The sequence below is a fragment of the Heterodontus francisci genome, chromosome 27, assembly GCF_036365525.1.
Source record: "Heterodontus francisci isolate sHetFra1 chromosome 27, sHetFra1.hap1, whole genome shotgun sequence".
Lineage (NCBI taxonomy): Eukaryota > Metazoa > Chordata > Chondrichthyes > Heterodontiformes > Heterodontidae > Heterodontus > Heterodontus francisci.
Window position 1 is genome coordinate 47,010,804 of NC_090397.1, and position 21,175 is coordinate 47,031,978.

The following is a 21,175-nucleotide window of genomic DNA, read 5'->3' on the forward strand; positions in this document are numbered from 1 at the left end:
TCTCCACTTTAAAGATGCTTGCAAACACGACATGAAGTCTTGTGACATTGAGCACAAGTCGTGGGAGCCAGTTGCCAGCGATCACCAGAGCTGGCGGACAGCTATAAAGGCAGGGCTGAAGAGAGGAGAGTTGAAGTGACTCAGCAGTTGGCAGGAAAAGAGACAGCAGCGTAAGGAGACAGCCAACTGTGTAACAACCCCGACAACCAATTTTATCTGCAGCACCTGTGGAAGAGTCTGTCACTCTAGAATTGGCCTTTATAGCCACTCCAGGTGCTGCTCCACAAACCACTGACCATCTCTCGGCGCTTACCCATTGTCTCTTGAGACAAGGAGGCCAAAACGAAGGATTCTTGAAGGCTCACAACATAAACTGCCTCCCAGCACAGCAGCCAACCTCTGAAGGGCACTGAACTCAACTGACAGCCACTGGTATACGGGGCCACTATGGGCAGGTATCCCACAGAAACCAAAGTTAAACAAACTACTTCAACCCTCTGACCCTGACTGCACCTGATGCAAGTACAGTTATGCCAAGGAACCTGGATGTATGATTCCTCCCACAAACACTGTACAATTAAAATGGACAAATTAAAATGTTGGTAAAATATCTGTAAATATATACCTTCATATACATATGAATGTGCATTTAAATGTACAAAAGGCCAATTATATACTGGAATATAACTTCTTGAGAACCCAATAAAAAGTGCACTACATGAAATGGTCTGTGTCGCTGCCCTCTATCCACTGTCAATGTGAAAGAAGAAATTTGGTACAAAGTGGCTACTTTCAAACAGGTAACTGACCAGAAGCAACAAAAAAAAAGTAATCCAACACATATATTGGAACATAAATCACATGTATAGAACAAAGGGATCTATTTTGAGATATGCCAGTGCATTCTAGGATCAACCACATCAGGATACATCAGGTACCTCCAGATATAGGAGAGCCCAACTAAAGATTCAGAAAATGGATTGGCCCACCTAAAGTGTAACAAAACAAAAATAATGAAATTAAATAAAAACCTGGAATATCAAAATAACAGTGCCATGCAATGCCCACTAGTTCATGTGAACTGTTAAACACCACGTTGATGAGCAAAAGTTACTCAAGTATAAACCAAAGCAGAAAACATATGCAAGCAGAGGAATCCTGCCCAACGGTCTTCGGCCTCCTGGTCCTCCAGATGGCAGCCTATGTCTGGACTAGAGCAATCCACACAATATTAAAAGATTTTGCATTGATTATGAGAATACATCTCAAAAGCTGAAGTTAATCTAACTTTCATTTTCTTGAGGCCACATCTTGAATATTGTATAATCACAAAATGGTTACAGCGCAGAAAGAAACCATTTGGTCCATCGTCAGTGCCAGCTCTCCGCAAGAGCAATTTAGCTCATCCCGGGGCTGGGTTTTGTTGTCCTGTTGTCCCACCCCGATTCTGCAGCAAGCGCCACTTAACATACTGACAGTGGCCGCACCCCCCCCACAATCACATGGTGGGGGCAGCATCAGCGACATTGTGAACTTTTAAAAGGCTGCCAGCCCTGCAAACAAAATACAGAGTTGACCCCTTCTCCCCCTCAATCTATGTACAAAATGCAGAGTTGACCACTTCCTCCTCCCCATCTACATACAAAATGCAGAGTTGACCCCTTCCCCCTCTATATACAAAATGCAGAGTTGAACCCTTCCCCTCCTCGGTAGCACCAGCTTCCTGTGGACGAGAAAGTGATGGGGTGTGAGTGCCGCATGTCAAGCTCAAGATCGGAAACGGATGGGAAGATCTCAGCGGATGCCATTGGAATTTATGTGGAGGGGTATTTTAAATATTTAAACTAGGGTCCCGTCGCAGAGCAGCAGAGGTGCCTTCACGGAGCTTCCCCGCCCCAGGGAAGATCGGGCCTGGCAACCCTGGCGTCATGTACCATGGCAGCTGCTACTGCTCCGATTCTCCGCACCTCCAGCACCCCGCCATCCCACACCCCCCCGCTACAGAACCCGACGTCGGGCCAAGCACAAGATCCAGCCCCTACTCTGTCCCGTAGCCCAGCATGTTTTTTTTCTCTACAGATGATTAGCCAATTCCCTTTTGAAAGATTGAATCTGCCTCCACCATACTCTAAGGCAGTGCATTCCAGATCCTAACTAATCGCTGGTTCTTCTGCCAGTCACCTAAAATTTGTGTCCTCTGGTTCTCAACCCTTCCGCCAACAGGAACAGTTTCTCTCCATCTACTCTATCTAGACCCCCTCATGATTTTTAACACTATCAAATCTCCTCTCAAACTTCTCTTCTCTAAGGAGAACTACCCCATCTTCTCCAATTTATCCACATAACTGAAGTCCTTTATCCCTGGAAGCATCTTCATAAATCTTTCTTCCAACTTCTCCTTCCAAAAGTGCAGCGTCCAGAATTGGACACAATATGCCAGTTGAGGATGAAACAGTGTTTTACAAAGGTTCATTATGACTTCCTTGTTTTTGTACTCTATGCCTATTTATAAAGCCCACATGTCTTTTTAATCACTTTCTCAACCTGCCCTGCCACCTTCAAATGCTTTGTGCAAATATATCCCCAGGTCTCTCTGTTTCTGCACCCCCTTTAGAATAGTATCCTTTAGTTTATATTGCCGCTCCTCATTCTTCCTACCAAAATGTATCACTTCACACTTATCTGCCACGTGGCCTTAAGTCATTAATATACATCAAGAAAAGCAGCGATCCTGGTGCTGACCTCTGGGAAACTTTACTGTATACATTCCTCCAGTCTGAAACACAACTGTTCACCACTACTCTGTTTCCTGTCACTCAGCCAACCTTGTATCCATGCTGCCACTGTCCCTTTTATTCCATGGGCTTCAACTTTGCTGGCACTTGACAAACACCTTTTGAGTGTCCATATACACCACAATAACCACATAACGCTCATCGACATTCTGTTACCTGATCAAAAAAACTCAATCAAGTTAGTTAATCAACATTTGCCTTAAAAAAAAAATCAGTCTGGCCTTCCTTAATTAATCCACACCTGTCCAAGGAACTGTTAATTTTGTCCCGGATTATCATTTCTAAAAGCTTTCCCACTATCAAGGTTAAGCTGACTGGCCTGCAGTTGCTGGGCTTATCCTCATACACTTTTTTGAACAAGGACCTAATATTTGCAATCCTCCAGTCCTCACCACCACTCCCATATCTGAGAATTGGAAGATTATGGTCAGGACCTCTGCAATTTCCACCCTTACATCCCTCAGCATCCTTGGATGGACCCCATCCAGTACTGGTGACTTATCAACTTTAAGTGCAGCCAGGCTATCTCGCAGCTCCTCTTTAACAATGTTGATTTCCTCTTTCACTATGATTTTGGCAGCACCTTCCACCGTCATAAAGACAGATGCAAAGTACTCATTTCATATCTCAGCCATGCCCTCTGCCTCATGTGTAAATCCCCTTCTTGGTCCCTAATCAGACCCATCGCTCTTCTTACTATCTTTTTACTATGTATCTACCGATAGAAGATTTTTGGATTCCCTTTCATTAGCTGCCAATCTCTTCTCATACTCTCCATTTGCCTCTCATATTTTCTTTTCCACTTCCCCTCTGGACTTAATATAAGTGCGAACCAGGCTGAATGTAGCATCAGGCATACATCTGTCACACGCACCCATTTTCTGCTTCAGCTTACACTCGACATGTTCCGTCGTCCAGAGAGCTCTGGCTTTGGTTGCCCCCCCACCCCTCGTGGGAATTTACCTCAACTGTACCCAAACCATTCCTTCTTTAAAGGCAGTTCATTGTTCCGTTACAGTTTTATCTGTGAATCTTTGACTCCAATTTATCCAGGACAGATCCTTTCTCAACTCACTGAACTTGGCCCTCCTTCAATTTAGTATCTTTGCTCTAGATTGCACCTTGTCCTTTTCCGTAGCTAATCTAAAACTTATGATATTATGATTACTATTCCCTAAATGTGCCCCTGCTGACATTTGATCCACTTGACCCATCTCATTCCCCAGAACCAGATCTAGCAATACTTCCTTCCTCGCTGGGCTGAAAACATATCAAGATATTTCTCTCGAACACACTTTAAAATCTCTTCCGCCGACAAACCACCCCTCCCCCCCCACCCCCACATACACCCCCGGCCTTTACACTATTACTATCCCAGTCTATTTTCGGATGAAGGGAGCCGCATTTATGTAGCACCTCTTCACAACTTTTGGAGATATCTTAAGGCATTTCAAATATGCGGTCAGACACCAGGAGAATTTCCTGTTCATTAGTGCCACAGAATCCACCTGAACCACTGGAAAAGGCAGACGAGCATAAATTTTACATCTCATCCATTCTTCATTTCAGTAGAAGAAAAAAGGGAAAAAACCATTTTTGCTCACCAGTAATTTCACTAAATTATGCAAGATGCGATACTCCCTTTCTTTCCCCCAACCCCCACACTGGGAGACCATTTCCAACTTGAACTGAAAATTCCTACTCAAACATTGGACAGGCAACCATTAAACTGCTGTTAAAACAGATGCATTTATAAGAAAGAAGCAGTAGGCCACATCCATTGATATGATTCTGCAAATTTTTTTTTATATATAGGTGCTCCTCATCTTCACTGATCCTGTCGATTTACTTTACACCGCTCCCAATCTTCTCATTGCTCTGCTGCAATGAAGGACCCCTCCTCCTCAATTACAGAAATGTTACAGTGCAGGAGGAGGCCATTCGGCCCATCGTGTCTCCACTGGCTCTCTGAAAGAGCAATTCCCTCAGTTCCATTCCCCTGCCTTCTCCCCGTAACCCTGCACATTCTTTTCATGTAACTGTCTAATTCCTTTCTGAATGCTTCAATTGAACCTGCCTCCACCATGTTCTTAGGCAGCGTATTCCAGACCTTAACCAACTCACTTTCCCTCTCTCTTCTAAGTTCAGTGCTTCCTGCCCTCCTTTGAGCTCTCCCTCCATACAAAATTACTTAGCCATATTCATGACTACCCACTCAACCTTGCCAATCTCATGTGGCTTCACTATTCCCACTGTCTCAATCATAAACATAGCCATCTTTGAGCCACTGGCTCATAAATTTAGCTACTCACCGAGGTCTGGGATTGTTTCTAGAGACTAGAAAAAAGCTGATGTGCTGCCTATATTTAAAAATGGAAATAGGTCCAAATTAGGAAATTAAAGATAATAAGGTTAATATTAGTTGTAGACAAGTTGCTAGTTTTATGTAAACAGCTTGGTAGAAGAGTGGCATTAAAGAATCTCTGCATGGCTTTAAGAAAAGGTGGTCCTGTCCTACCAACTTGACTGAAATTTTCTGGAGAACGTTTGATTGCATACACTGCTCAGAGAAGAACTTCTCAGAGTCTCTTCTCCCCCATTCAATTGGCCCAAGGTAATTTTCTGTTGTTTTTAAATCTCTCCCAGAAGATTGAACATGCAAGACGGGTGGGGGGACAGGTTTAACAGTATTGACAGGTTGCAATATGCAAGACAGCAAAGGCTTGATGAAGCAGCTAGTCCTTTCTTGATTTATTTTGTATGTTTGTATTTTATTCAAATGTACTACTCAATATTTAATTGCGGAATACTATTTTCATAAAAGTTGTTTCTCTTCACTGGGTTAGAAATAATATTCCGCGGGAACATCTACAGTGGCGCAGTGGTTAGCACTGCAGCCTCACAGCTCCAGGGACCCGGGTTCGATTCCGGGTGCTGCCTGTGTGGAGTTTGCAAGTTCTCCCTGTGTCTGCGTGGGTTTTCTCCGGGTGCTCCGGTTTCCTCCCACAAGCCAAAAGACTTGCAGGTTGATAGGTAAATTGGCCATTATAAATTGTCACTAGTATAGGTAGGTGGTAGGGAAATATAGGGATAGGTGGGGATGTTTGGTAGGAATATGGGATTAGTGTAGGATTAGTAGAAGTGGGTGGTTGATGTTCGGCACAGACTCGGTGGGCCGAAGGGCCTGTTTCAGTGCTGTATCTCTAATCTAATCTAATATACTAAAGTAAAATTATTTTCTACAGATTTTGGGCTGTTAAGAGTGTTGATTAATTAGTACAGGTTACTACAATGATTTCAACTAATTTGCATTAACTGTTATGTTGGAAAGTGCAGGTGGTTCCACCATAATCCTTTCAACTTTGGGACCTGGGTTTGAATTTATGGCCACATGATTGGAAAATGTTGTCTTTCTGGTAACTGTAAGAAGTTGAAACAACAAACACCTTGCATTTACATAGTACTTTTAAAGTAGTAAGCATCGCCAGACACCACAGAGATGAAAACAGACAGCAAACAGAAGTAAAAGATTTGGTGGAAGTGACTAAAGACATGGCCAAAAAGGGAGGTTTCAAGATGAGCAGACAGGTTTAAATGAGACGTTAGCGGACTATCACGTGCGGATCACTGAAGGTGCAGTGGGGGAGGGGTGACTGAAGAGGAGATGCAGAATGGCTGGCGTGGAAAAGGAAAAGATTCATGCTGCTGCAGTAGGGAACGCTCTTCTGAGGTAAGGCACGTCATTTGATCCACTTCAATTAACACAGATGTGAAAATAGTTATTACTAGCCAACAAGCATGAGGATATAAATGAAAGATAAAAGGTGAGATTTACAAATGCCTATAATCATGCAAGCTTCTTTTATCTGACCTAGGAGTTAAATATCTGCAACTTCTGTGTCACCCTTCAACTGCCTACTGTGATATGCATGATACAGTGTGCATTGAATCACCCTCAGGAGTAGTGTCACACCCAAGTCTGGCAATTCTCCATATGAGCTGGCAAAAAATCAGAAATGTTCAGTGGGAACAAATAAAATAACAGGAGAATTTATACAGGTCTTATGTGTTGCACTACTGGGCCAGCTCTTCAATGACATTAACCAGAATATCCTCTAAAATAGCTAGTAAATAAAAATACCAAGTCTTAGTTTAAAACAGTCCCAAGAAACGTAATACACAACACAAAATGAGCAAAGCGTAGAGTCTTTATCCATTGTACATAAAACAGAACAACCCAATTTTACACGTTCTTACATGTATTGCCAATACCACTTAACATCTTTCCTCTACCATATAACAAAAATCAAGCAAGTAAAAGATTAGCTATTTTTAAAAAATGGCTTTAAAACGTACATTTTTGGCCATATTAGAACAGCTCAATTAATTCAATACAAAAACATTTGTCCTCCTAAATCCAACTAGGTTATGGGCAATATTGTCTTAAATATGTTGCAATTAAAATACACCTTAAACCAAGAGTTGCTTGCTTAGTGTTCCATTGTTTTAATACTATTCGGCTGCTACGATGGGACAGTATACAGGAATCCCAGTATGAATTTCTGATCCCCAAAGTATTCCATCAGGGAAACCAGATTGGCAGGAAAATAAAACACAAAAGCGGACCAACAATCAAGTAGCTCAGTTGCAAAATCCTTCTCTCTTGCAAATACCAGGTGGGCTTGGGTTGTATTCCTTGGAGACGGGTGGTGAAGAAGTGATCTATTTGATGCATTTAAAATAATGAAGGGTGAGGCACAACAGAGGCATGTGAAAGGATAAGAATTTTAAATTCAACTTGCTGGGCAATGAGGAGGCAGTGGATATTGGAGTGAACAGGTAATAGCAGAGATACAGGACTCACTGCATGATAGGACACAGGCTACAGCATTCTGGATCAGCTAAAGCTTGTAGAGGGTTGACGCAGTGGGCCAGCATTAGAGATCAAACCTCAAGGTGAAGACAAAGTATTGGTGGTAAGGGAAGATAGACAGGAAGAGAGACAGAACAACATTGCAAAGGTGGAAGAAAGTGGTCTTGGTAATACTGCAAATGTAGGGACGATGGTGAGCATAGGGATCGAGCAATATGCAAAGGTTCTGTACCACCTGACTCAGCTAGAGATGGCAGCCATGGCAGATGACTGAATGGAGGTTAGAAAAAAATAGGTGCTAATGGATGCCAGTACCTATATGCGAACATTTAGTCAGAAAAAAATTGGTTCTTCCAGATCTTAAAGTCAGACAAGCAGTTGTAGTGTGTTGTAACAGCTTTTGAATCAATGGAGAAGAGTGTAGAACTGTATGTCATCAGCGTAAATGTGGAAACTGAGGTCATACTTCTAGATGATGTCAATAAGTGGTAGATCTTGGGTGGTAAAGAGGTGAGAACTAAAGTGAACTCCTGTGGCACGGGCGAGGTGACTTTGCAGAAGTAAATGCGCCTGGAGGCAATGTAGTGACTGCAGCGTGGGTACAAATGGAATCAAAATAACGCCATGGAGCAGTACGGCAGAGGAAAGTGGTTGGAAGATTATGGAATGATCAAAGACAGTGGAAAAAATGGAAAGAGGCAGAGATCAACTGGGAACCATTGGGTGATTTTCGACCAGTGCAATCTGTACGCTTTAGGCAGGTACCTACAAAAATCAGAGTATTGCCCCAAATAAGGAGGGATGAGAACAGAGACGCCACAAAAATGCATTCTAGGACTTGAGATGAAGGGTGGAAATCTTGAAGAGGGAGGAGAGATATTCACATTTATAATAAATGCAGGCACACTCCACACATGAATATTTTTTTAAAATGTAATTATCGCAAGTTCACAGTAAATGTAAAAATTTTATATTTCAGAAAAAAAGGTATGTAACAGAGCTCATAATTCTGATATTTCATTCCAAACTCTTGTTAAGTATGCAGAAGTCAGTAAACAACTTAACATTCAAATCTTCAAAGCAGTTACAACAAAGCTTTTTTAATTTGTTGCCTGGATGTGTGAGTAATGCTGGAAATAGCACATTTAATACCCAACCAGATTGCCTCAAGATAGAAGAGTGGGCCTCCTCCTTGAATTGTACCCATCTTTGTGGTGATGGTGCTCCCATATATGGTTAGACAGGAAAATCCAGAATAGAGCATGGCTACCCAACTCGAAGGTACCTGACGACGTGTCGGTTTCGGGTCGGGTCGTGTCACTCTTCCGGGTCCGGCATTCAGGCTCTAGTCGGACATAAAACTGAAATAAAACCCACATTCTACCAGCCAGTTCTTCCAAATCTCAGGTTGCCCCTCCACAGTGCTGGCAAACCCCAGAACCTATCCAGAATCCTCCTAAACCTCAGAATCCCCACAAGGGTGATGCCAAACCTGAGGGGACTCTGTCCCAATGTTACAATTCCCTGACATTCCTGCCAGTGCTGAAAAATTCCACAATCCTTATCCAGTCTTGCCAAAGCCCAATATCTCACCCCTCCCCAGTGCCCAAAGTATTGGGGTTGCCAATAACATCTCTAAACTTCTAAACACCCACCAGCCGATCCCCACGCCAATATTGCTAAACTCTTGGTACCCATCTTCCACCTGGTACATGTTGCCTATCATCTTGCTGTACATGCTAGGCTTTAAAAACATAAAAATTAAGTACACAGGAGGTAAAGGCACACACAATAAATGAAAAGAATTCCAGTCCAAAGGAAGGTCTTAGACCTGAAACATCAACTGACTGATTTCTAATTCACCATGGATGGTCGCTGACCTAATTATTTCCAGTTTTCCTGTGTTTACACAATAAAACAAAGCTACTGACTTGAAATTTTAAAACTGAAATGAATGAGGCAAAAATTGAACTCCCAAAACACCAATAAAAAAGCAAAATCTCAATTAAAAATCCAATTTGGCTTATCCAAGTCGCTGTAAACAATTAGTCCTAAAAATGCATTCTGTGCTACATGCTGTAACATTCCCTTCGTTACAAAACATTTCATCTTCCAACTCATCATGAACACCACAACGGGAGATCCACTATTATAAATAAAGGAATACAGTTTCTGTTTAGGGTTAACTGGTGAGCCGGGAGTAAATTGTGCTAGTTTTGACAAGTTTTTTTACCTCAAATTTCTGCTCAAATAATTTGCATATCAAATTTAAAATCTGCCATGAATCAGTGCAGCCAGAATTATGGAAAATAATTGTTTTAATTAAAAAACATTCCTTCATATATCCAAGAGTAGCAGCTTTGCGCAGTTTGATTAATATTGCTGAAAATTAGTTTATTACACAAAATATGCATTTTTAATCAAGTGTCTAGTACAACCAGATTTTAAAAATCACTGACAATAGCTCTCAAAAAGTATAGAGAACTATTTACTAGCGATATTGGTGTACAGCAGTTCATTTCTTTGTAAACTGAAAAAAAAATTCAAAAGCTTTTAAAGCATGCCTATTATTATCCTTTCACCCAAAAAACACAGTTTCATTTGAAGAGCCTGCTTGAAGGCCTGCAAACAGACTCAGTAAACAAACTCGCAATGGCAAGTAATTTGAAATGGGTGTCTGGCCTGTGTTGGGGGCGGGGGGGGGGGGGGGGGGTGGAGGGGTAGCCAGCTTCTGATGCAATATTTTTTAAACAAGCACAAATGATCACGGAAACTTGATTTGCACTTGATGTAATTAGCCCTTGAAATTTTGCAATCTTGTACGCTGATTTGGACAATTTCGGGTGAATTATGCTCAAAAATCAGCTTAACTAAGCGGAAACACCAGGCCAAATGTTTTGCAGCAAGTGCTTTACATGGGGTCATAATTTAACACTAGTTTCATTTCTTGCTTGTTTTTCCAACATCTCTGCAACAGCATGAGTCAAGGATTTAGCAGCAACAGCCAATCTACAGAAAAATCTTTGCAAATTAGCACCCAACTGACCTCATGGTGATCTTACCTAATCCACTTAACTCCATAATCTTCAACAAAATTACTAGGGTAACAGTGTATTTTTTCCAAATAAATATGAACAATGCAAATAATTGACATCATAGCTATCCTGTTGCAGCAGCATTCTAGTGCTTTACTTGGTCCAATTGTTCAAGACTCCACTTTCATATTTGCAAAATATGAATACAAGTTTTCAAAAGAGTAATCTGTAAGCAACAATTTTTAAACTAATCAATTTTATACCATACATCGATGATTTCACATAGGGGAGAGTACAATCTTGGCACACAAAAAGCATTAAGCAGTTCAAGATTCTTAGTTTCCTTTAACACATAATTGCTGCCTTTGCAATTCAGTAAGAAAAAAAAATCAACAGTTTTCCAAAAATGTTTTTTTTTCATTTATTTACTTGAGTTCACAAGGACACTCTCCAGACCAGAGATGCATACCTTATCAAAAATGTACTGAAATGTGCACACCTCATTCTTTGCTACATACAAGTCCTTTCCACTGAAAATCCATAGATTTCACAGGATAAAACCAACTGTAGTAAAATGTTAGAATTTAACATAAATAGGGAAAAAAACATTAAGATAAAGCCCGTATCTTTTTCATTGACTTCAACCCTATCAAATTTGTCTCCTAATTATCTTTCAATCCCTTCCTTGTCTCTCCAGAAGATGATCTATTTGCCTTTTTACCTTTTTATATTGTTTGTATCCTTCTCTGATAAATTATTCTAAAACTCTAATAATTTGTGTGGAAAAAGTTGCATCTATTTTTCCAGGTACAACTTTGCCACACAATTTACCCCGATCAACTTTGTCAAGCCCTTTTATAATCTTGAAAGCTTCAATTCAGTCTCTTTGAAGGCTCATCTTTCTGAAACACAAAAGGTTGAGCTTCCTTAAATTTATACTCAACACATTCTGGGATGATTGTCTATGTATTCTGTTGACATCCTCTCGAGCATAATAATATCATTTTCTGACTGGTACTAAACGGAAGCTGACTTACACATTCAGCAGCAACAACTTAACCCTTCAATTTGTATTCTATTCCTCTAATAATGTAACCTATTATTTTACTTTTTCAAGAACCAAGGCAGATGGTTTAACTGTCAGATATGCAAGTCAACCAAGTGTGAGAGCATGCAGTCCTTCAGGCATTAAGAATATTCTGTTTGATTAAAACACGTATATCCATGCTAGCAAATATTGCGCTGAATTGCTAATGGACATTAGCTGCCTCATCAAAATACATGTACATTATGGTCGTAAACACATTATGGCCTATGCATTGATGATGGTATTTCAATTAGTCCAGCAACCCCAAGTTAACGAGGCACTGGCAAGTGGGGAAAAAAAATCCAACCACAATTCCTGCTCCTGATTGCTATCAGTGATTCCTGCTAAAAACCATGTACATGGAAGTCAAGTGACGACAGGATTGAGATTGTTTGTGATGCCTGTTAAAAACTGTACCAACACAGTCCAGGTTCAGACAGAAAGAATGGCCACTTGGGTGAGATACCAGAGCTCTGCTGGAACAATTCTACAACATGAATTGCTACCTTCAGGAGAACAAGCAAATAGGAAATGAAATTGAAGAAAGTTTATAAATATGCATGAACTTCAGATCAATATGAAGTTTTGCACAGCGCTATTGTAATATATGTATACAAAATGCTGAACTTGTCACATCACTCAACAGAAGAACAGCTGTTAAATAATCTGAAATGGCAGAAATGATTACAGGGTACAAGAGATTGAATGTAGTGTGTATTTTTTTTTTAAACAATGGAACTAGCCAAATGGATGGTAATCTTTCCTACTGCAGATGTAGACATACTTCTACAATATATTAGAAGTTTTCCATGAAGCACACATTTACAATAAGTATGATATTTATTTCCTGTAACAGCTGGCCAGACACACACTGTGGTAACAGCTCTCTTGCTATAAAACAATACATACCTGTATCTCATTGTGAGCAATGCCATGGGAAATCTACTGGAAGTATATTAAAAGTCTTGCATATATAGAAATGTTAGCCAAATACTGTTCCCTCTTTAAAAAGATGAACCCTCTATCTGAAGAGGGAATGACAGTTTTTAAATTTAACATAGTAATTTTCAGAGACTCAATTACGTATCATGAAAATGCTGTGCACATACACCAGTGCTGGCAAGCCAACTTCAGTCACTTTGGATGGCCATAACTATAAACCTAACTGGCAGCAACTTAAAATATGCCCATTTAAATTATTTTACTCTACAGTGAATGCGTGGAAACGCTGAAGTGAAATCAACTATCTTCTGTGCATATAACCATGCATGTCAAAAAGTCAAAGTGAAACTTTTCAATTACAATGAACAATCATGAATTCCCCATTATTAAACCTTCATTCACATTTCAATATAGCATTTTGTTGCAGCATGCTCAAAGTAAAAAGGAGCACAATTACTTCTGTCACAAATAAGCTGCTGTATGCTACCCAGTCTGTGGCTAGATGCCTTTGCTCCCTGCAACTTAAACAAATTCTTCCTTGTAAAGATGTACAGATGCGAGATCTACCCAATGCCAAACATTAAATACACTGATATGCTGAACATGTCAGCAAAAATGCCTAACACTTAGTTAACTAATTAGGCACAGAACAAATGAAAACTAGTAGTCATGGCTGACTGAAAACCAGATATGTATTTTACCAATTTTGACATTTCTTTCTATGATGATCTAACTCTCATATGGAAGCAGTTAATTACTGATGCAAGAAGATACAAATAGAAAATTGAAGGACTGGTAAATGAGTAACATGACAAGGACTTTTGCAACTCAGTGTAGTTAGTTCTTTCAATCAATATTGATTTTGGATTGGCAGATAAAATACTGTTTTATAAATAATCTGCAATCATAAAACATTACTGCATCTGCTGAATATTCTCCTACAGAGGAGGAAAATGAAGCAGCAGCATGTCTGCCTCACAGAAGGTGACTGACTAATCCGTGGGTCAGTGATTTCAGATCCTGTGCATAGACACTCCCTCACAATCAGCACCTAAACACAGATCTAAGCAGGGTTAAAATGATAAATGTGATGCCCTGCAGTTATGTTCTAAGAATCTGTCACAGCAGGTGAAGAGAGCAAAACCCTACTTAAATAGCTCGCATACTCTGCACATTTAATTGTCGCTACTTGGTTTATAATTATGAATCTATTCAGAAAAACAGGTAAAAGAAATCAATAAGCCTCGGCTAGCCTCAGCAAACCAACAAGCCTCAAGAATAAAGAGAGATTCGGAAAATATATGTTAACCAATGCAGTGAAGCTTTCTTAGCTGACGTTTCAACCCTGGCAGCTCGCTTCTCCTTCCCTCCCGCCTTCCTTCAGATTTCCCACTGTCTGCTTTTCGCATCAATTCTGGGTGCAATGCATGTTTGCTGTACCTTTCTGAAGAGGACGACTTCCCAGAGTTAACTGACATCAGCAGCGCAATCTTCCGCTTCGTTTCTGGAAAAATTAGAAAACGTTCAGAGCCGAGCACCTCTAGTTTCTCTATAAATAGCTAATCTACAATACGTAGATATTTCGGCAAACGAGGAAGAGGCCACAGGTTTCAAATGCTTCTGCATGTACTGCAATCCACTGCTTCCACAGAGAGAGAGAGAGACCACTCCAGAGAAATCAAGCTTCATTAAAATATGCACATGACCGTTTATGAAAACAGGAAGTACAGTACCACTTTTTTCACAGTAGGGGTAGCTTTCCAGGCTGTACCAACAGACGATTTATGTCACACCAGATGGAGCGATTAAACACAAGAACACAAATGCTAGCTTGAAAGCTGAATCAAGATGAACAGCTTGCTAAATTTACGATTTCTTCTGACCTCGATCTCAACCAATCAAATCAACTATTTTAATCAGTTCTCTTCCAGTGCTGCCGCAAATATTTCATTGTGTCTTTTTTAGCAAATTGTGGGCAGCCAGTCATATTTACAGCTTAGATATCTACCACTGTTACAAACACAATCTCAATTGCCTGATTTAATAGCTAAGACAACACAAGCCCTAAAATTTTCACAAACACATAGGAAAATCACACGATATTTAAAAGTCTGCATTAATTTATAAATATAGTGTCTTGGTTAGCAGAATCATACTACCGGGGAAAGCTGCAGCGCTTCTTTCATTGATATTTGCCAGATAAGACAAAAGGAAGCGATTCATGTAATTAATATGCATTAAAATGAAAAACAAATGGTGGCAATCTCAAATAAAAACAGAAAATAGTCCAAATAAACAGCAAGTCATTGAAGAGGGAATATAACAAAACCTCAAAGAAGGTTAACATTTCAGGTTAGATACTTTTATCAGTACTAAAAAAAGGCAGATAAGCGCTGTATAGTGATAACAAAAATCGAGATGGAAGCAGTGAAGAATTGGTAAAAGTCACAAGGCATGGAATAGTATTTACTAATACAAGGAGGTAGTTAAGGTGTTAAAAACTTATGAAACTTTCTCTTAATAAAACAGGTTGCAAAGAGGTTAAAAGTGTAGATAGCATGCCAAAGTCATGTCAGTCAAAACATGCAAAAGAGTCAAAGATTCAAAAGGTTCTGAAGGTCAACGATGTGAAACATCAACTCAGTTTCTCTCTCCACATATGCTGCCAGACCTCCTGACTATTTCCAACATATTCTGTTTTTATCTCAGATTTCCATCATTATTCTGCTTTTCAAAAGATGATTTGCTTCATTTACTTCCAAGAAGTGTAGTTGGACCAATACTTGATGACATTAGATGGTCAAGTGGGAAATAGTGTCTCCAACATAGTTCAGTCCAATAAGAAAATAGGAAAGAGTAATGAAGAGTCACAAATGAGGGTGCTGGATTCAAAAAAGGCAAATTTATGGGAGACAAGAAAGGATCGGGCCCAAAATAACTAGACAAAAAAAAAGTTTGCAACAGGATGACAATAAGCAATGGGGAATCTTTCAATATTTGATGTGATGTGATAGACTTAATGGCACAGTTCTAAAGTGTGCAGAACAGAGGCACCTGGGGGTGCATGCATCAATCTTTGAAGGTGGCGGGACATATTGAGAGGGTGGTTAGCAAGGTATATGGGATCTTGGACTTCATAAATAGAGGTATTATGTACAAACGGTGGGAAGTTATGCTGACCCTTTATAAAGCTCTGGTTAGGCCCTAACTGGACTACTGGGTCCAGTTCTGGTCACCACACTTTAGGGGGAATTTTAGTTACAAGGTTGATTGGAAAAGTTGGGATTGCTCTCTTTGGAGCAAAGGAGATTGAGGGGAGATTTAATATAAGTGTACAAGATTAGGACAGGCTTAGATAATTTAGAGAAGGAAAAACTGCCTCCATTAATTGATGGCACAAGGACTAGGGGAAACAGATTGAAGGTTTTGGGCAAGAGATGCAGGGGGAATGTGAGGAAGAATTTTTTTTTTTTTACACAAGTGGTAATGTTCTGGAACTCGCTACTCAAGAAGTTGGTGGAAGTGGAAACAATGATTTCAAAAGGAAATTGGATGGGCACTTGAAGGAAATAAACTTGCAGGGCTACTGAGATCAAGTGGAGGGTGGGACCAGCTGGGTTGCCCCGCAGAGAGCTGGCATAGGCTCAATGGACTGAATAGCCTCCTTCTGTGCCGTAAATGACTATGAATATATTTATTTTGTACACTTTCCATCAGGTGAAAAGGAAGTCATCAACCGAAGTGTTTGTGGACAAAGAGATTAAACGTAAACTAAAATTAGGACTAACATTTTTTTTTAAATTGAGGAATAGGAACATAGGAGCAGGAGTAGGCCATTCAGCCCATTATGCCTGCCCCGCCATTCAATACAATCATGGCCGATCATCCATTTCAACGCCTTTTTCCAATACTATTCAAAAATCCCTTTATGTCATTGGTATTTAGAAACCTGTCAACCTCTATTTTAAACATACTCAATGACTGACTTTCCACAGCCCTCTGAGGTAGAGAATTCCAAAAATTCATAACCCTGATTAAAAAAAACTCTCCTCATTTCAGTTCTAAGTGGCTTCCCCCTTATTTTGAAAGTGTGTCCCCTTGTTCTAGACTCTCCAATCAGGTGAAACACCTTACCTGCATCTATCCTGTCCAGCCCTTTAAGTATTTTGAAGGTTTCAATGAGATCACCTCTCATTCTCCGAAACGCGAGATAATACAGGCCCAGTTTCCCCAATCTCTCTTCATAGGACAGTCCTGCCATCCTGGGAACAAGTCTGGTGAATCTTCGTTGCACTCCCTCAACGGCAATAATATCCTTGCAAAGGTAAGGGGACCAAAACTGCACACACTACGCCAGGTGCAATCTAACCAAGATTCTATACAATTGAAGCAAGACTTCACTACTCCTGTACTCAAATCCTCTTGCAATAAATGCTAACATACCATTAGCCTTCCTAATTGCTTGTTGCACCTGCATGTTGGCTTTCAGTGACTTATTGACAAGGACACCCTCGGTCTTTTGTACATCTGCACTTTCCAACCTCTTACCATTTAAGAAATACTCTGAACATCTGCACAGTGGCGCAGTGGTTAGCACCACAGCCTCACAGCTCCAGAGACCCAGGTTCAGTTCCGGGTACTGCCTGTGCAGAGTTTGCAAGTTCTCCCCGTGACCGCGTGGGTTTTCGCCGGGTGCATCGGTTTCCTCCCACAGCCAAAGACTTGCAAGGTTGATAGGTAAGCTGGCCATTGTAAATTGCCCCTAGTGAAGGTAGGTGGTAGGAAAATGGTGGGGATGTGGTAGGCAATATGGGATTAAAGTAGGATTAGTATAAATGGGTGGATGTTGGTCGGCACAGACTCGGTGAGCCGAAGGGCCTGTTTCAGTGCTGTATCTCTAAATAAATAAACAAACAAAGTGGAAAACCGCACACTTTTCCACATTATATTCCATCTGCCATGTTCTTGTCCACTCACTAAGTCTGTCCAAATCCCCTTGAAGCGGCTTTGCGTCTTCCTCACAACACACATTCCCACCTAGCTTCGTGTCATCTGCAATCTTAGAAATATTACATTTGGACCCCACATCCAAATCAATATATATTGCTAACAGCTGGGGCCCAAGTACGGATCCTTGCGGTATCCCCCTAGTCACAGCCTGCCAACGCGAGAATGACCCGTTTATTCCTACTCTGTTTCCTGCCTGTTAACCAATCCTTAATCCATGCCAATATATTACCTCCTATACTGTGTGCTTTAATTTTGCTAACCAACCTGTTGTGGGGGATGTTATCAAAGTCCTTTTGAAAATCCAAGTATGCCATGTCCACTGACTCCCCTTTATCAATTCTATTAGTAACATCCTCAAAAACTCCAACAGGTTTATCAAACATGATTTCCCATTCAAAAATCCGTTGACTCTGCCCAATCAGATCATTATTATCCAAGTGTCCATTTATCACATCCTTTAGAACAGATTCCAGCATTGTCCCTACGACTGATATAAGGCCAACAGGTCTGTAGTTCCCGGTTTTCTCTCTCTCTCTCTTGTCAAAATAGTGGGATGATATTTGCTACCTTCCAATCTGCAGGAACCATTCCAGAATCTATAGAATTTTGGAAGATGATCACCAATGCACCCACTATCTCCATAGCTACCTCTTTCAACACACTGGGATATAGAATATCAGGTCCCGGGAATTTATCAACCTTCAGCCCGATTAATTTCTCCAATACAACCTTCTTACTAATACTAATTTCCTTCAGTTCCTCATTCTCCCTAGTTCCTTGGATTTCTAATTCTGGGAGATTTCTTGCATCTTCCTCAGTGAAGACAGACACAAAAGTAATTATTCAGCTTCTCTGCCATTTCTCTATTCCCCATTATAAATTCTCCTGATTCTGCCTGTAATGGACCCATATTTATCTTAGCCAAACGTTTCTTTTTTACGTACTTATAGAAGCCTTGACTGTCCATTTTTATGGTTTTTGCAATTTACATTCATATTCTGTTCTCCCTTTCCTCATCAGTTTCTTGGTCCTTCTTTGCTGTACTCTAAAATTCTCCGAATCCTCAGGTTTACGATTAATTCTAGAAACTTTACAAGGCCTTTTCTTTTAATCTTATACAATCTTGTTATCCACGGTTGATTGCCTTTTTGTTTTGGGTTTTGCGCCTTGAAGGAATGTATAGTTTTGGTAAACTCTAATCATTCTTTAAAGATTATACATTGCCTATGTACTGTCATACCTTATAATGTATTTTCCCAATCCACCTCAGCCAATTTGTCCCTCATACCTTCACAATTTCCTTTGTTCAAACTCACAGATGACAGAAATGGCAGAAGTGTTGAATACCTACTTTGCTTCAATTTTAACTAAAGCTGACAGTGAAGTCTATTTCACTACAGGATGAGCTTAAAAGGATAAATACAGTTGGGGTAGAAAGGGAGAAAATAACTGACGAACTAGCAAAAATAAAATATGATAAAACCTCAAGTCTGGATGGTACCTACCCACGCATACTCAAGGAAACTAGGGAGGAGATAGCAGAGCCACTAGTTTATATTTACACAAGTTCCATGGAAATGGACTAGTGCCAGAGGCCAGCGAATGTTGTTCCGATACATAAAAAAAAATAAAACAAACCCTGGGAACTGTAGACCTGTAGCTTAATACCAGTGATTGGAAAGATACTGGAATCTGTACGAAAAGGAAGTGATAGAAGAACATAGAGAGACAGAAAATATAATTAAAAAGCAGTCAGCATGAATTTAGAAAGGCTAAGTCACATATAACTAACTTGACAGGATTCTTTGAAGAAGTTAACAAAGTGTAGACAAGCGTAATGCAGTAGATGTCATATAATTGTATTTTCAAAAGGCCTTTGATATGGTACCACAAGATAGGCTCATGACAAAGGTTAGGGCACGTGGAATCAAGGGACAAAGAGCTGAATGGTTATCAAATTGGCTAAAGGGAAGCAGAGAGTAGGGTGAAAGGGGTAGTTACTCAAATTGAAGGACGACAGAAAGCAGTGTTCCACAAGGATCAGTGCTGAGACCACTGTTATTCATAATTTACATTAATGATTTGGACTTGGGAACAAGTAATACAAAATCAAAATTTGCAGATATTACTACACGTGGGGGTGTAGCTAACATGGTAGAAGAATGCAACGTAATACAATAAGACCTTAGAATATTAGAATTGGCAGTTAAGTGGAAAATGAACTTCACCATAGATAAATGTGAGGTGTTGCACTTTGGTAAGAAAAACAGAAACAGTACCTATACCTTAGAAAATGAAAATCCAGGGATGCAAGTGAACAAATCATGAAAATCATTAAAAGCAGCATTGCAGGTCAGCAAAGCAATTAAAAATGCTAAGAAAGCACTAGGATTTATTCCTAAGGGGAAAGAATTGAGAAGTAGTGAAGTTATGTTAAACCTGTATAGGATGCTGGTCAGGTTGCACTTAGAGTACCATGCACAGTACACAATGCACAGACCATAGCCTGGTCTCCACACTATCAAAAGGACATAGAAGCACTGGAGAAAGTGCAACAAATATTCAACAAGAATGATACCAAAACTGAGAGATTACATCTATTGGTAAAGATTGAACCAGCTGGGGCTTTTTTCTTTATTGTCCAACATCAGTTTTGGGTAAGCTCCTAGAATCCAAAGCTGGGGTGACTATTTAGAAACGTATGGGATAATCAAGGAAGGCCAGCATAGTTTTGTTAATAGCAAGTCTTCTTGGAGAAATTTTAAACTTATATAGGTAAAAAGGCATGCAGTAGATGCAATGCACTTGGATTTTCAGAAACCATTTGTTATGGTGTTGGATTAAGGTTCGTTACATAAATCCAGCTGTATGGTAGGAAATTTAGCAGCATGGATTAATATCTGACAGACAGGAAATAAAAGGGTCAGGTTTAATTGGTGTTGCTTGGATTGGAAAAGTGTTAGATGATCAGTGTTGGGGCCACTTCTCAGTACATACTGTTATGAAAGTGCTTCCATGTTTTCAATTTTCCTTTAATGGGGTATGTGTGTGCTGGGTATTTAGAAGGGAATATATATATATATATATATATTTTGTCATATTTCAAACTGTTAAAGCTTTGCATCTTTATTGTCTAATTCTTGTTTCATAAATTAATAATTTTGTTCTCTATTGAAGAAACCTGGTTGGTGGATTTTATTCTGAAACTAAAAGAGATAGAGTATATAGCTGGCCGCATCGGAAACTGGGTACACATTTCAATGTATGTTGTGAACTGTGGAGAAGTGGAACTAGAGGAAGACAGAGCACTCCACCCGCCTTCGTCGTTACATATAAGTGTGGGATAACCCAAAGCCAATGACGTTCAATTGTAAGAATAACTGAAAAGGGGAAAAGGTAAACACCAGGTTTCTTGTGCATCAGAGTAAAGTCT

General features: G+C 40.1%; 1 protein-coding gene across 5 annotated transcripts in view; it reads right to left on the reverse strand.

Moving 5' to 3' along the window:
* LOC137384792 (SRSF protein kinase 2-like) overlaps positions 1 to 21,175 on the reverse strand; it is a 328,433-nt gene that overhangs the window by 223,070 nt on the left and 84,188 nt on the right. For 2 of the 5 annotated variants that reach the window (XM_068059276.1, XM_068059277.1), the window contains one exon: positions 14,173 to 14,236. The exons of 2 other annotated variants lie outside the window; for them this stretch is intronic. In XM_068059276.1, the coding sequence (XP_067915377.1) occupies positions 14,173 to 14,210 (38 nt within the window). In that variant the 5' untranslated portion in view covers positions 14,211 to 14,236. Of the gene's footprint in view, positions 1 to 14,172; positions 14,429 to 21,175 lie in introns of those variants that run through there. One more of the 5 variants, XM_068059275.1, reaches the window with a different exon arrangement.